Here is a 12,844-nt window from a genome sequence, read left to right as displayed (position 1 = left end):
AATTGTACAATGCAAAGCAAAGACTTGTTGGTTTTGACCTAATCCGTTTCGTAGTTAGTTTCATCTTACTAGAGTGTAAGGTGACACTGGTATTGGATGATCTTTAATTTATGGCGTTAGAACATTTAACATCATCAGCTAATGAATTTTTTAAAGTATGACCACTTTAAAAAGGAATTTTTTGCATCATACAAGTTGATCAAAGTTATTTATGTATAATTTGATTACTGAATATAGGAGATGATAAAGTATATGGATGGACCTTGTGGAATCTTATGGATCTGAGTTTGAATCTTGACTCAGCCTCTTATAAGCTTTATGATTTAAGACAACTTACCCCTGGACTCAGTTATCTGTAATATCTACTTCAAAGGACTTTTGTGCAGATAAAATGACATGACAGTAAATTTTAAAATGAGTGAAAAAATCTGAAACACCAAAATTTTTAATATGATTCTATTTTTTTAAAAATTAACTGTGTATATGTGGCAAGATGCATTAAGACTTCCTGAGATTTATTTGGCTCAGTCTTAGGCTTTTTTTTTTTTGCTGAATGAGTTACACAAAAGGAGCAGAACTTGGAGGTGGGTGTTGAAATAGAGAGACTGCTGGAAAGGGCTAGAAGAGGATTTCGGAAGAAAGTTGAGGTAGGGGAATGGGTAAACCCTGCTAAGTGAGTAGTTGCAAATGACTTTCATTCTTATCCTGCTGTTGTGAAGGAGGCCTGTGGCCTGCAGTTTCTTTCTTTTCCAGGGTCTGCTGAGCTACGCCAGCAGGGCCCTTAACATTTTAATAAAATATCTCTTCCTTGGGTCAAGAGACAAATCAGTTATTGTAGCTTTATTGCAATAATTTGTTACTTAGGGGAAAAATCAACCAAGAAGAAAATTTTCAAAGTTATAAAATGTTGTCAGACAAACTAATTCTCAGAAGTGGGTCCAGCAAACCTCAAAGGGGATTTAAGCCATACATGACCATGTATTGATAAATATTTTTACTCTACAGTGAAATTTTCTTTTTTAGAGTTCAATATATTTCATTCTCATTAACAGTTTTATAAATTGTAGAGAAAGGCAAGTAGTGGTATCTCTATTGTTTAAATTGGAAAGAGGTCAAAACTATTCTTCACTTTTTGGGCTAAGATTTAAAACAAAACAAAATGACGACAAAAGTCCTCTTTACTTTCAAAAGAGTCCTTTTTTCCCAAAAGACCATTATGTGTATTGTTTTAACAGGTTTGTTTGTTTACCTGTTAATTTTCCAGAAAGGAACCTTGACTGATAGCCAAGATGCCTTTTTCTTAAGTATATAGTAAAGAAGATAATGTCATAAGCACTGCATTTAACTTTGAGCTTTTGTAAAATTTGAAAAGTATTACTATGATGTTATTTGATAATTTAGGTAATTAATGAGTAATTTTTAAAAAATATTAATTGGCTGTAGAAAAGGAAGCTATGAGTCATTCTTTCTTATTGGCTATCTAATTGATAATGCTACTGGGAAAATAGTTTAGTTGAAGATTTGTTTTGAAAGCTTTAAACATTAAAAATATCACAAAAAGGAAAAAGAAGAGAATCTCTAATACTTTGGCTTATGTTATTTTGAGATTAAGTTATTGGTTTGTTCACCAGAACGCATTCTCAAACTGAGTATAACTAATCCTATATTTTCACCTTTGTTTGTTTAATCATCTGCCTAAGGTTTGTGAAAGTTTTCCTTTATTTGGGGAACACTTCAATTTATGACTGGAAACAGAAGTAAGCAACAAAATAAGGAAATTAAGTGGTCAAAAGATACAAACTTTTAATTATAAATTAATAAGTCCTGAGGATGAAAGGTACAGCATGATGATTATAATTAGTAATACTGTATTTTATATTTGAAAATTCCGAAGAGAGTAGATCTTAAAAATTCTCATCACAAGAAAAATCTGTAACTGTGTGGTGATGGATGTTAACTAGACTTACTGTGATGGTCAGTTTGTAGTATACACATATATCTAATCATTATGTTTTACACCTGAAATTAATATAATGTTATATGTCAATTATATCTCAAGAAATTAATATTTTGGCCTTATAGCTCTTTGCTTATCTGAAGTATTTGGATAGTGGTTCCTTTTGTTATTTTTCCCTCAAAAAATGTGAAATTCTGGCCTTTGATTCCAAAATAGATAGAAATGTTTTATTAAATTTATCCAAAAATTGTGTAGAAGTTGCAAAGCATCTTTTTAGAGCCTCATGAATATTATAACCAGTTGCTTTTATATAGTTTAAAATTGGAAACTAACAAGTATACAATTGTAGGTTGTACTTGATATCTTACTTAATATTTAATGGTGTTGAGGCATAAGGTATCTTTTAAATGGGAGATTATATTACCCAGTGGATTTTATGTTTCTTCCACTTAAGAGCAAGACCTAATGCTATCAATATTAAAACTATTAACAATAATCAACTTTTGTTCCTAAGAAAGAAAAAAAACTAGAAATATGTTTAAGGAATTTTAGAAATTACCTTAAATAGAAAATACTTTAAAGGAGATACGTATTTGAATGGCATAGAACCAGAGTCTAGGACTCCTACCTGTGCTGGTCTTATACACTACTTTGAAAAACTGAATGAGACCTTCAGTGCACTTAATCTGCTCATACTCCAGCTGTTTATAAAATAAAGGTATGTTAGTTAGCACTCTCCAGAGCAGGGGTCCTCAAACTTTTTAAACAGGGGGCCAGTTCACTGTCTCTCAGACCGTTCGAGGGCCGGACTATAGTTTAAAAAAAAACTATGAACAAATTCCTATGCACACTGCACATATCTTATTTTGAAGTAAAAAAACAAAACGGGAACAAATACAATATTTGTATTTGCATGTGGCCCGCGGGCCGTAGTTTGAGGACCCCTGCTCCAGAGAAACAGAACCAGGAGGATGGATGGATGGATGGATGGATGGATGGATGGATGGATGAAGGGGGGATGGAGGGGAGGATTGGCTTATGCGTTTTGAAGACTGAGAAGTTCTAATCTCCACAGTCTTTGAGCTGTCTTCAGTGATTGGATGAGGCCCACTCATATTAGGAAAGATAATCTGCTTTATTCCGTCTACCAATTCCAGTGTTAATCTCATCTAGAAACACCTCCACAGACATAACCAGAATAATGTTTGATCAACCTCTAAGCACCTCATGGCCCAGTCAGGTTGACACCTAAAATTAACCGTATGGGAACTGCATGTCTATCTATAGCTTTCCAAATTTTTAGAACACTTGTAACCTGTTTGTGACTGAGGCATATCAGTTGGGAAACTCTGCATTAGATAATATGACTTATTTGCACAAGTGGGTAAAAGGCTGCTTTTATATCCTAGGACTTTCTTTCTCCAACCTTAGACAAAAGATATGATGGAACTGGGAATTCATGCATGATTCTGTGTCCACCATTGATGAATTAAACAATCGGGTAGTTAATTGTTTTTGCTTTCCCAGAAATCCAATCTGGTTTGAAAAAAAAAATGGAAATATAAAAACACTTAAGGTAATAAAGGACCCTGATAGGAAAACAAGTATGTTACAAAAGCCAGTTTACCTTTGGAGAGTAGTATAGCCAAGGCCACATAGGACTTTTGTGAGCTCCTTCCCCATAAAAGATACTTAAATTTTTCTTTTATAACGGTATAAAGATGAGAATGTTAGATAGTAAAACATTTTCATGAACCCCTAAAATTATTGTGGGCCCTAAGCCCAATGCCTACTGTGTAAGTTAGTCCTGGGCATAGTATAGTGCTGAAAGCAAGGCTCCGGAGTCCCACTGCTAGATTCAGATTTACGTTTCAGCACTAGCTTTTGCGTTATCCACTTGCCTGAACCTCAGATTTAAAGAATGATCAAAGTACTTACTTCAAAACTCTTACTATGAAGATAAAATAAAATTGTGCATCTAAAGGTTCTTAATTAGCACAGTGCCTTGCACATAATAAGTGCTCAATAAATGTTAACTGTTACTGAATAATCTCAGAAATGAACTAGGAAAGTGGTCTTCAGAGGTGCAAGAAATAGTGTTGCCAACTGAATTTTTTGGTGAATAGCAGAAAGTAATAGAGACAAATGAGAATTTGTGTGGGAGTACCCCTAATTCTGGCTCTATATTTACCCATCAGACTATTTTGAGAGCAAAGCTGCTGCTTTGGGCTAGTTTCCATTCTCAGAATAGTTTTGACAGGTAGGAACTCTTATGGGCATAAGTGCCCTTTTGTGCAAGTAGTAGACCTCCTTGTTTGGCTTCCTAGCACTGGACGTGAATAGAGAAAATCAAAAGGGAACCTGGCACCTGCCTTGAAGGGCATTTGACTTTCAACCCTCCATTTATTAGAGCCCCCAGTTCTTAAAATGTTTAATGGCTAGATGTACTGCTGTTTGCTAGGCTTAGCATTTGAGATTTGTATGAATTAAAGGACATGACTGAGTTATATAAACTGGTATTCAGCCAACCAGTCACCAGTTTCTAAATTCCAAATTTAAGGGAGAACTGATGGCTCTTTATCCTCTTTGACTTTGGTGTTGAAGGCATTTAAAATTTAAGTATTTGATGAGAATATTATTTTATTTAGTTACTATTATAATCTCAGCTAAAATTTATTATGCTAAGTGTGTGCACTTTTGTTACCCTCACATTAATGTAGAGCATAGCACTAACTAGTAAAAATTTTCAATTTGCTTTGTTGAAAACTGTGCGTTGTTGTGTTGAATGAAATTACTTGCTTTTAAAGCAAATCAGCAGTTAATAGTTGAATACCTTATCTAATGACTACAAATGTTTGAAAGACAAAAAAAAGTGGATAAAAGCATGGCTTAATGGAAAGAAAGTAGGCTTTAGCGTCTGGCTTTGGGTCAAATCCTTGCTGTGCACCATGCCAGCATGTGACTGGTTAGTTATATTAATCTCCCTTTACTTTATCTATAACATGGACACAATACTTGTCTTTCAGGGTTTCTTTTAAAGGATTTATCAAGTAATATATGTAGAGCATCAAGCATAGTGCATTACATAAAGGCATTCATTTAGCTATTATTATGTATACATGCTATAATTATATAAATATATCCGGTCTGTGTACAAAAATTATTTAGATGGCTTACAATAAGATATACTTTTGTAAATAGAACAAATATGCCCCCTGCAGTCTTAAATAAAAGTGAAGTGCTTTTTTAAAAAAAATCTATTTTACATTAATATAATTAATATTCCTGTACCAATTATGTGTAGGAATCTAGGTACTAGAGATTCAAGATAAGGGATAGTCCTTGCCCTCAAAGCTCCTATAATTTTTAGAAATTGAATTTAGAACTGCTTTGATGACACTATAATATAGTGGCAATATGTGTTGGGTAGTGCTGTTCGGTTAGTGGACTCTGGCTACTTGAATCTTTGTTACTTGTTTATTGCTCTACCTCAGTTGGGCAAACTGTGGCCTAAGAGACAAATCTGTCCTGACACCTGTTTAGTACATAAAGTTTCATTAGAACACACCCACACTTGCTTGTTTATGGATGGCCTGCAAAGCCGAAAGTATTTACTATCTTACCCTTTATGAAAAAATTGCCTGCTTCATTCAGTAATAGATTTGAAGCAATGTAATGTAATGTCTAATCTTACACATATGGAACTTTCTTTTTAAATTACTATGTAATTCACATTCTTTATGAGAAAAGATTGGGAAAGAAGTAAAATATTGAGGTAATCAGGTTAATGTAATGCTCTGTTTCCTCAAGTACATTCCACTAATTTAAGAATTTGCTGGCTGGTGTACCCAAGACTTGTTGTGTAATATTGCCCAAATGATTGAATGTGTTTTGGAGTCATTTCTTTCTTCCTTTGATAAATGTTGTTGTTTTTTTTATCCCATTTAACAAAGAAGATACCAGAAGGATTCTGTTTTAATTTACAGAGAAATAAAAATTTGGTCTTATGTGAGTTTTGTTTACCTTCCCTGCCCAGGAGATGCCAACACTCCTCATGTTTCCAATTAGATGGTTATCTGATCCCTTTAAAAGTAATGTCTGTCCATTCCCTCTGTGGAAGCCTTTAAGCACTGGTCCCCTTGACACACTCAAGTTTCACAAGCCTTGGGATCTTGACTCTACTTTTTACTGGAAGTTTCATAATTGATACTGAGAACTTTTCTCATATCACAGACATGAATATAATAAAGATTTTAGAGTAACTTGCAGAGAGCAGAAGAGTACCTGAGACTACTAGTAAATGCAGTGTTGAGTTTTTTGCTCTGATACTACTTTCAAAAAAGAGATTTTAGTTTGGAAAATATGTTTGTGAAAATTTTTCCTTTTGGTTTTCCTGTTTGCTGACTGTACTAAACAACAGAAATCAAGTGATAACTTGTGTGCCTTACTTGGCAGGAAGTACCACCATGATGTGGCATTTTCTTGTACACTGGGTGTCATTTCAGAAATACACTTAATCTTCCAACAAGCTTTAACATGTTTACAATTTGTATTCTTATTTGATGTTTAATTAGTAAATTGAACTATTCAGTTTTACATGTATCTGAAATAATTAGGAGAGTGAAAATAAATGTTATTGTAGGTTGCACAGGTAGAATAAATAACCAAAAATGTAAGTTAATCTAAATTCAGTAAGTTTTAATTAATGAAAAAACTCCAAATACCAACTTTCTTGGTGAAAATTCTTGGGAATATATGAGTTTTGCTTGGAGGAAAGGCATTGTTTTATTCAAAAATACATATATACATACCATAGAAAAATAGAGAAATGGAATCTCTAGAAGATAAGACAGACCATCAGATTAATAAATGAGCTGTTGAATTTCTAAGTAAAAATTGAGACATTCTTTCCTATTTTAGTTTGCTCTCTTAGCAGCAGAGATGTTTCTGAAAGGCTTTCAGAATTCAAGTTTATGTCCCAGAAAAAAAGGTTTGTTCAATTATAATAGCATACTTTTACAAGCATCCGATCTTATTGGTCCTAAATCTAGAATATGTGAGTGGTGGTAAGAAACATCCCAGTGTAGTGTAAAGAATATGAATGCTATCTAGTATTTGTTTTTGTTTTTGCTTTGGACAGTTTATTCAGACTTTGAGATTGCTTTCTCACTTTACAATTGGGTAATAATTTCTTCTTTGTAGAATTTTCTAATGGCTTAAATAACATGTTTCTAAAGTACCAGGTATAGTGCTTATTGTGTAGCTACATTTATTTTTCATCACTGTATCACCAAGATTATTTAAAGTAATCATTTAAAACACCTGTTCTATGAGTAGTTGTGCTTCTTTCACTTGTACCTGACTGGTAGTTTCCCTCTCTGTCTTACAGTAATGGACAGAGGGTGTGTGTGTGTGTGTGTGTGTGTGTGTAGTGATGATGATGATGATGATGTTGATGATGATGATGGAGAAGAAATATGACATTAAAACTTGAGAAATGAAAATATACTTTTGGGGGGTGTTTTGGTACAGAAAGCTTTACTAAACCGCCTGGAGCGAATTTTCGAAGCATGTTTTCCTTCCATGTTTGTCCCTGATACTGAAGAGGAAGTTACTTCTCTGAAGCACTTGCTGGAAACAAACACCTTGCCAATAAAAACAAGAGAGGCCTTAGCTGAAAGTGGGTAAGTAGTACACAGTTGTTAGATAGCATGTAGATGTGTTAGTGTCAACTGTTCTATTTTATAAGGTTCTGAAACATTATTGTGTTAAAGTTTTAAAAATCATATTGTGATAAAAATACATTTTTTTAAAACCTCCATGTGTCTCCATTTTTTAGCTTTTTTCTGATATTTCTAAATCTTTATTCTAATCACTCAGTCTTACATTCCATTTTTTGACTTCATAGTATGGTAGATGAGAATTTAGATCTTACATCTGCTATTCTCCTTCATCATCCCAATATACTTGTAGTTTTCGCTTAAATTTTTATTTGGTATTTTCATTATGATAATCGTGTTAATAATGGTCCTTGCTTAGACACTAATTCTATTATAGTACAACTTTTTCCCGACTCTCTTTTTCCATTTCTAAGTCTTTCCCTATCAGCTAACAGCCTGTTAATATAATTTTACTTGTGATCAAACCTGTCAGGCTGGCCATTCCATTTTTTCCCTGGGAACTTCCATCTTCCTATTTCAGTCCTCTTAAACACATGTTGTCTTGGGGACTTCTGTTCACTTAGATCCTATTTTGGTGGCCCACATCCTCTAATAGCTCCTGAGAAAAAAAGGTACATAGGAGATAAAGTTTTATTTTATTTTATTTACTCTCACATTAAATTTATAATCTAGGATCCTTTGTTGCTGGTGTCCTGAAAATTCACAATTAAATATGAGTCTTTTCATTCCTTGGACTGAGCAATGGATGGGACCTTTCAGTCCAGAAACTTCTCCCCAGTGTAGGGCAGTTCTGCTTGTATTGACAGTTACCTTCTTTCATTGTCTCTGTTTTCTTTCTGGAACTCTTATTAATTATTAGCTGTTAGAGGGTCTACCAGTATATTGATTTTCTAGTTTTAATTTCAACGTTATTTTCATTCCTGGACTCTTGCATTTCTTTATTCTTTCCCTCCACAGGTCTTTCCTTTATCGGTCTCTGTGACCTTAGTATTTGTGGCTCAGGGTCTTAAGTATCTTTTAATTTCATTGAAGATAGAGATTATTTTTGCTGCTTGGTTTTTGTTTTGGGATGATAATATGAGAAGAGAAGGGGACAAAAAGGCTTATTTTTTGCCACCTTAAAACTGTTTTTGCCTGCTTTTTTTATTGCTAGTTGTACAGGTAGTTCATACTCTTAGAACCAGGAATCTCTTTCCAGAAGATTCATTCTAAGGAAATAACACAACTCAACAACAACACACACCATAAAATACGTGAAGATACTCTTGCCTTACTAACAAGAGCTGAACAGTAAATCTTATTTAAAACCGTAGGAGTATAGCTAAATATGATGGTGCATTGGTCTTAATAGTACATTACACAGCCATTGAAAAATACATATGTAAATGGGGAAATGCTTAAAATCTGAAAAAAGGATACAAAATTATATATATGATATAATTGCAACTGTGTTTTGGGGGATCAAAACTCAAGGAGAAAATACAAATATTAAATGGTTGTAGTAAGAAGGTAGAATGCTGAGTTGATTTCTTTCCTTCTTTTAAATATTTTTGCTTTAAAAAACAACATACAGGCTAAATTTGTGCTTGATTACTGGCATATTGTTTCAAATGAGCTTAACTTAGTTACTTTTCTAATAACTAAGTGTTGGCTGTTGATTTAATTCAGATACTGGTTGTATATTCATGTTAGACTCAAGATTAATTGGAATGTATAATATTTCACAGTCACATTAAAAGTAGAATTCGTGGTGAATGCTGTTGAGTAAATCATTGTTGGTGGCTTCATCGTGACTTTACAGGGAACTGCTGGATGTGTGGACTGAGCTACAGGATATCCACGATGCACATGGCTTGAGATATCAGTGGGGCGGCTCCCATAGCAACAAGAAGCTTTTGTGCTCCTTGGGAATAGACACCCGAAACATTGTGAGTTTGTTAGTACCTTGGAAAATCCTTTAATTAACCTTTGGATGTTTTTAAATTATTACACTTCTATTCAAGCTGTGATAAGCTAGTTCCTCAGAAAAATAAATATTAATTGGTTTAGATGTTCATGTATTTGGAATATGCCAACTTTTAAACATAAATCTATCTCAGTTTTTCTCCAATCAGTATTTCTTATTTTTAGAAAAAGTTGTTTAGTGTTTTTCCTTAACTATAAAATTAAAGAATTGGACTAGGACAGTGGTTCTCAACTTTCTGGCCCTTTAAATAAAGTTCCTCATGTTGTGACCCAACCATAAAATTATTTTCGTTGCTACTTCATAACTGTAATGTTGCTACTGTTATGAATCGTAATGTAAATATCTGATATGCAGGATGGTCTTAGGCGACCCCTGTGAAAAGGTCGTTCGACCGCCAAAGGGGTCGGGACCCACAGGTTGAGAACCTTTGGACTAGGAGATCAAAATTACAACCCCATATGGGCAATTTGACAATTTCTTCAATTTACCATTTTTGATGTATGTAATATAGCATTATAAGCATATTTTGGAAAGTATTTCATTTTATGACAGATCATTTTCTAAATATATGCTCTTTCTCTCTAAAACATGTATAGCTCTTCACGGGCAATAAGAAGCAACCTGTTATAGTGCCCATGTATGCAGCAGGATTGGTAAGTATAAAAATGTTTTTGTGTGTATTTATCATTGCTGCATTTATTATATTAAATTATTTACATTATATGACATGTATTTTAAGGGCATTTAGTGTGAGAACATTAAGGGAATAAATACAATATCATTTTTGATGTCATAAATCCCTTCAAGTCTTGATCTGAGGATATTTTTTATATTCCATTAGTTACAGACTTTTGTTTTAGATTGAAAATTACTTTTATCTTAATATTGTTAGTGCTCATAACTCTTTGTAAAATGCATTTCTGGATGTTTCTCTTTTTTCTTGTATATTTTTCTTCTTTTTTCTAAATTGCTTTCAAGTAGAAAAAGCTAAAATATCTGAAGACTTAGATACCATTTGTGTTAATCCAATTGTGATCAATTTAAATAATGAAACTATAGATGTATATAAAAGCTTGGAAGTACAAAATTATAGTAACAGAAAATGACCATGATCCATAATTGGTCCTTAGTTTTACCATTAATGTTTTAAATGTGTTGAATTTTGTTTTTGTTTTGTTTTGTTTTTTTAGATATGCCAGGTAGTCCAGGATAACTGAGGAATTTTCATTCTGTACCATACCAAGATTCAGTCACATTTTAAAGTTGGATTTGTTTGCGGTTTTTGGTGTGTCATTGAGTTATTGGTGAATTAAAATGTCCTATCTATTAAACTAAAAATATTTTTAAAAAATTTTTTGCCAATAACTTGAAAATACTATATTTGAGAAAGAAAGAAAAAGCTAAGGAACCCTTGGTGTGGAATATAAATTTTAGCTTTTTATGTGCATGTAAAAATGAGTTTGCTGTGGAGCTTGACCTTTCTTTAATCTAAAAATTTTTCCCATGAATAAGCTGTAATTATTGATATTGAATTGGACCATTTTGCTTTGTTCTGTTTTGTAGTTTTGTTTTGTGGAATTGGACAAAAACTTTTCTGCGTTCATTCTTACCAGTTTCTGTTCCTTAATAAATAGTTATCTTATATTTTCAAAACACCTTGATTATCCTTACACTCTTTTCTGCTGTAGATAAATATAATCCAGAATATTTATTTAAAGTTTTGGTTATTTGTATTTCTTTTTTTTCCCCTCAAGGAATAGCATTCCAGAAGTTGTTGGTGTTATTGTCATATTCTAAGTAGGAAATATGAATTTTATTTATGAGAGCTTTCATTCAGCAATAACCTACTTAATGCTTATTTGTAGACTCATCACATTAGCCAGTTCTTGAAGTTTTGTGAGAGGTTAGAGATGAATATTTATGCTTTATTTTGCTAACTTAATTACAATCTTTGTTAGTAATAATTTACTATTTTTATAAGATTTTAATTCCAAAGTTGATTTAGTGAATGCATCATTTTCTCATTCATTTTAGTAATGCTTTACATTTAGAAACTTATTCTTTTTCATATCTGGCTTCAAATTTTAATTATGCCTTAATTTTTTCCGTGGTGCCTTACATGTGTGCGATGTTCAATATATTTTGATCTCATCTGGAGGAATAGTATCTGAAATGATCATTTAAGTCACTGGTTCTTGGACTTTAATGTGAAGTGCTTGGAAAACTTGTTAAAACACAGAATGCTGAGCACCACCCTCAGGGTTTCTTATTCAGTAGGTCTGGAGTGGGGCTCAAGAATTTGCACATCTAACAAGTTCCCAGGGGATGCAGAAACTACTGATTGAGGACTACTTTGAGAACCACTGGTTTAAGTGATAGTTCACATTAGAAAAGTTGGCTAAGACTAGTAATTGCCAAATGCATTGTCTCCTTGTATAAGGGCACAGTTATGCAAGGGGTGTTGAGCATGACTTCAATCTGTAAATTGCTTGAGGTAGCTTATGCTCTATATTTTTGGAGAGGGAGGTTCTAGAAATTTACAGATTCTAACATTATTAACTTAGCAGCTTTGATTTTGCATCCCTCCCCCCTTACCCCCCACTCCATTCCCAGTAGAAGGAGACTTTTATTTGGTCTGCTTGATAAATACTCAGGAACTTATCAAGTATTAGTTTTAAATGTGTAAAAGCTTTGCTTTTTTCAGGCCAGTAACTCATTATATTTAGTGTTTGGTAGAGTGTTGATGCAAAATACTGATTTTTTTTCTTTATTTCTACATCCATTCCAAATGTCTTTCTTTCTAACTCAAAAAGGATATTAGATTTTTACACACCTAGTGGAACATGTACTAGTAAGATGTTTTCTCCTCTGAAATGGTTGTATCTCTGCTTTGCCAGTCCAAAGAACTAAGTATTAAGGTTCCCGTATTTTATTTTATTTTATTTTTTATTTTTTAATCTTATTTTATTGTTTAAAGTCTTACGAATAGTAGTACATAGGTCTCCTTTTCCCCCCATTGACCTTCATCCAACCACCCCTACCACCCCCTCCCCCAAAGATCTGGGAGGAGAAAAGGGGTTGCACAAGTAACTGTACCCTTTCGTCATTTGTATCTCATAGAATAAGAAAGCGCACCCGCATATCCGTCTGGTCTAGGGTATGGCGTTCGTTCCTTTCTCTTATAGGTAACGAACTCACTTTAGGGTCCCCTAACGGCAGCTAGAACCGTAAACTTTCACG

General features: G+C 33.4%; 1 protein-coding gene across 15 annotated transcripts in view; it reads left to right on the top strand.

The window, feature by feature from the left end:
* Positions 1-12,844, top strand: part of AFTPH (aftiphilin) — a 60,716-nt gene that overhangs the window by 25,932 nt on the left and 21,940 nt on the right. For 11 of the 15 annotated variants that reach the window (XR_002826845.1, XR_002826843.1, XR_002826852.1 and 8 more), the window contains 3 exons: positions 7,490-7,641; positions 9,440-9,566; positions 10,201-10,257. Coding sequence is in view for 9 of the 15 variants with exons in the window: in XM_023746330.1 (XP_023602098.1) it covers positions 7,490-7,641; positions 9,440-9,566; positions 10,201-10,257 (336 nt within the window). In the remaining 6 variants the exon portion in view is untranslated. Of the gene's footprint in view, positions 1-7,489; positions 7,642-9,439; positions 9,567-10,200; positions 10,258-10,794; positions 10,908-12,844 lie in introns of those variants that run through there. The other 4 variants (XR_002826854.1, XR_002826858.1, XM_014446769.2 and 1 more) reach the window with 3 other exon arrangements.

Source organism: Myotis lucifugus, unplaced genomic scaffold (assembly GCF_000147115.1).
Source record: "Myotis lucifugus unplaced genomic scaffold, Myoluc2.0 scaffold_6, whole genome shotgun sequence".
Taxonomy (NCBI): Eukaryota; Metazoa; Chordata; class Mammalia; order Chiroptera; family Vespertilionidae; genus Myotis; species Myotis lucifugus.
The sequence above is the reverse complement of the archived record's forward strand: the minus strand, read 5'-3'. Positions and strand labels throughout refer to the sequence as shown.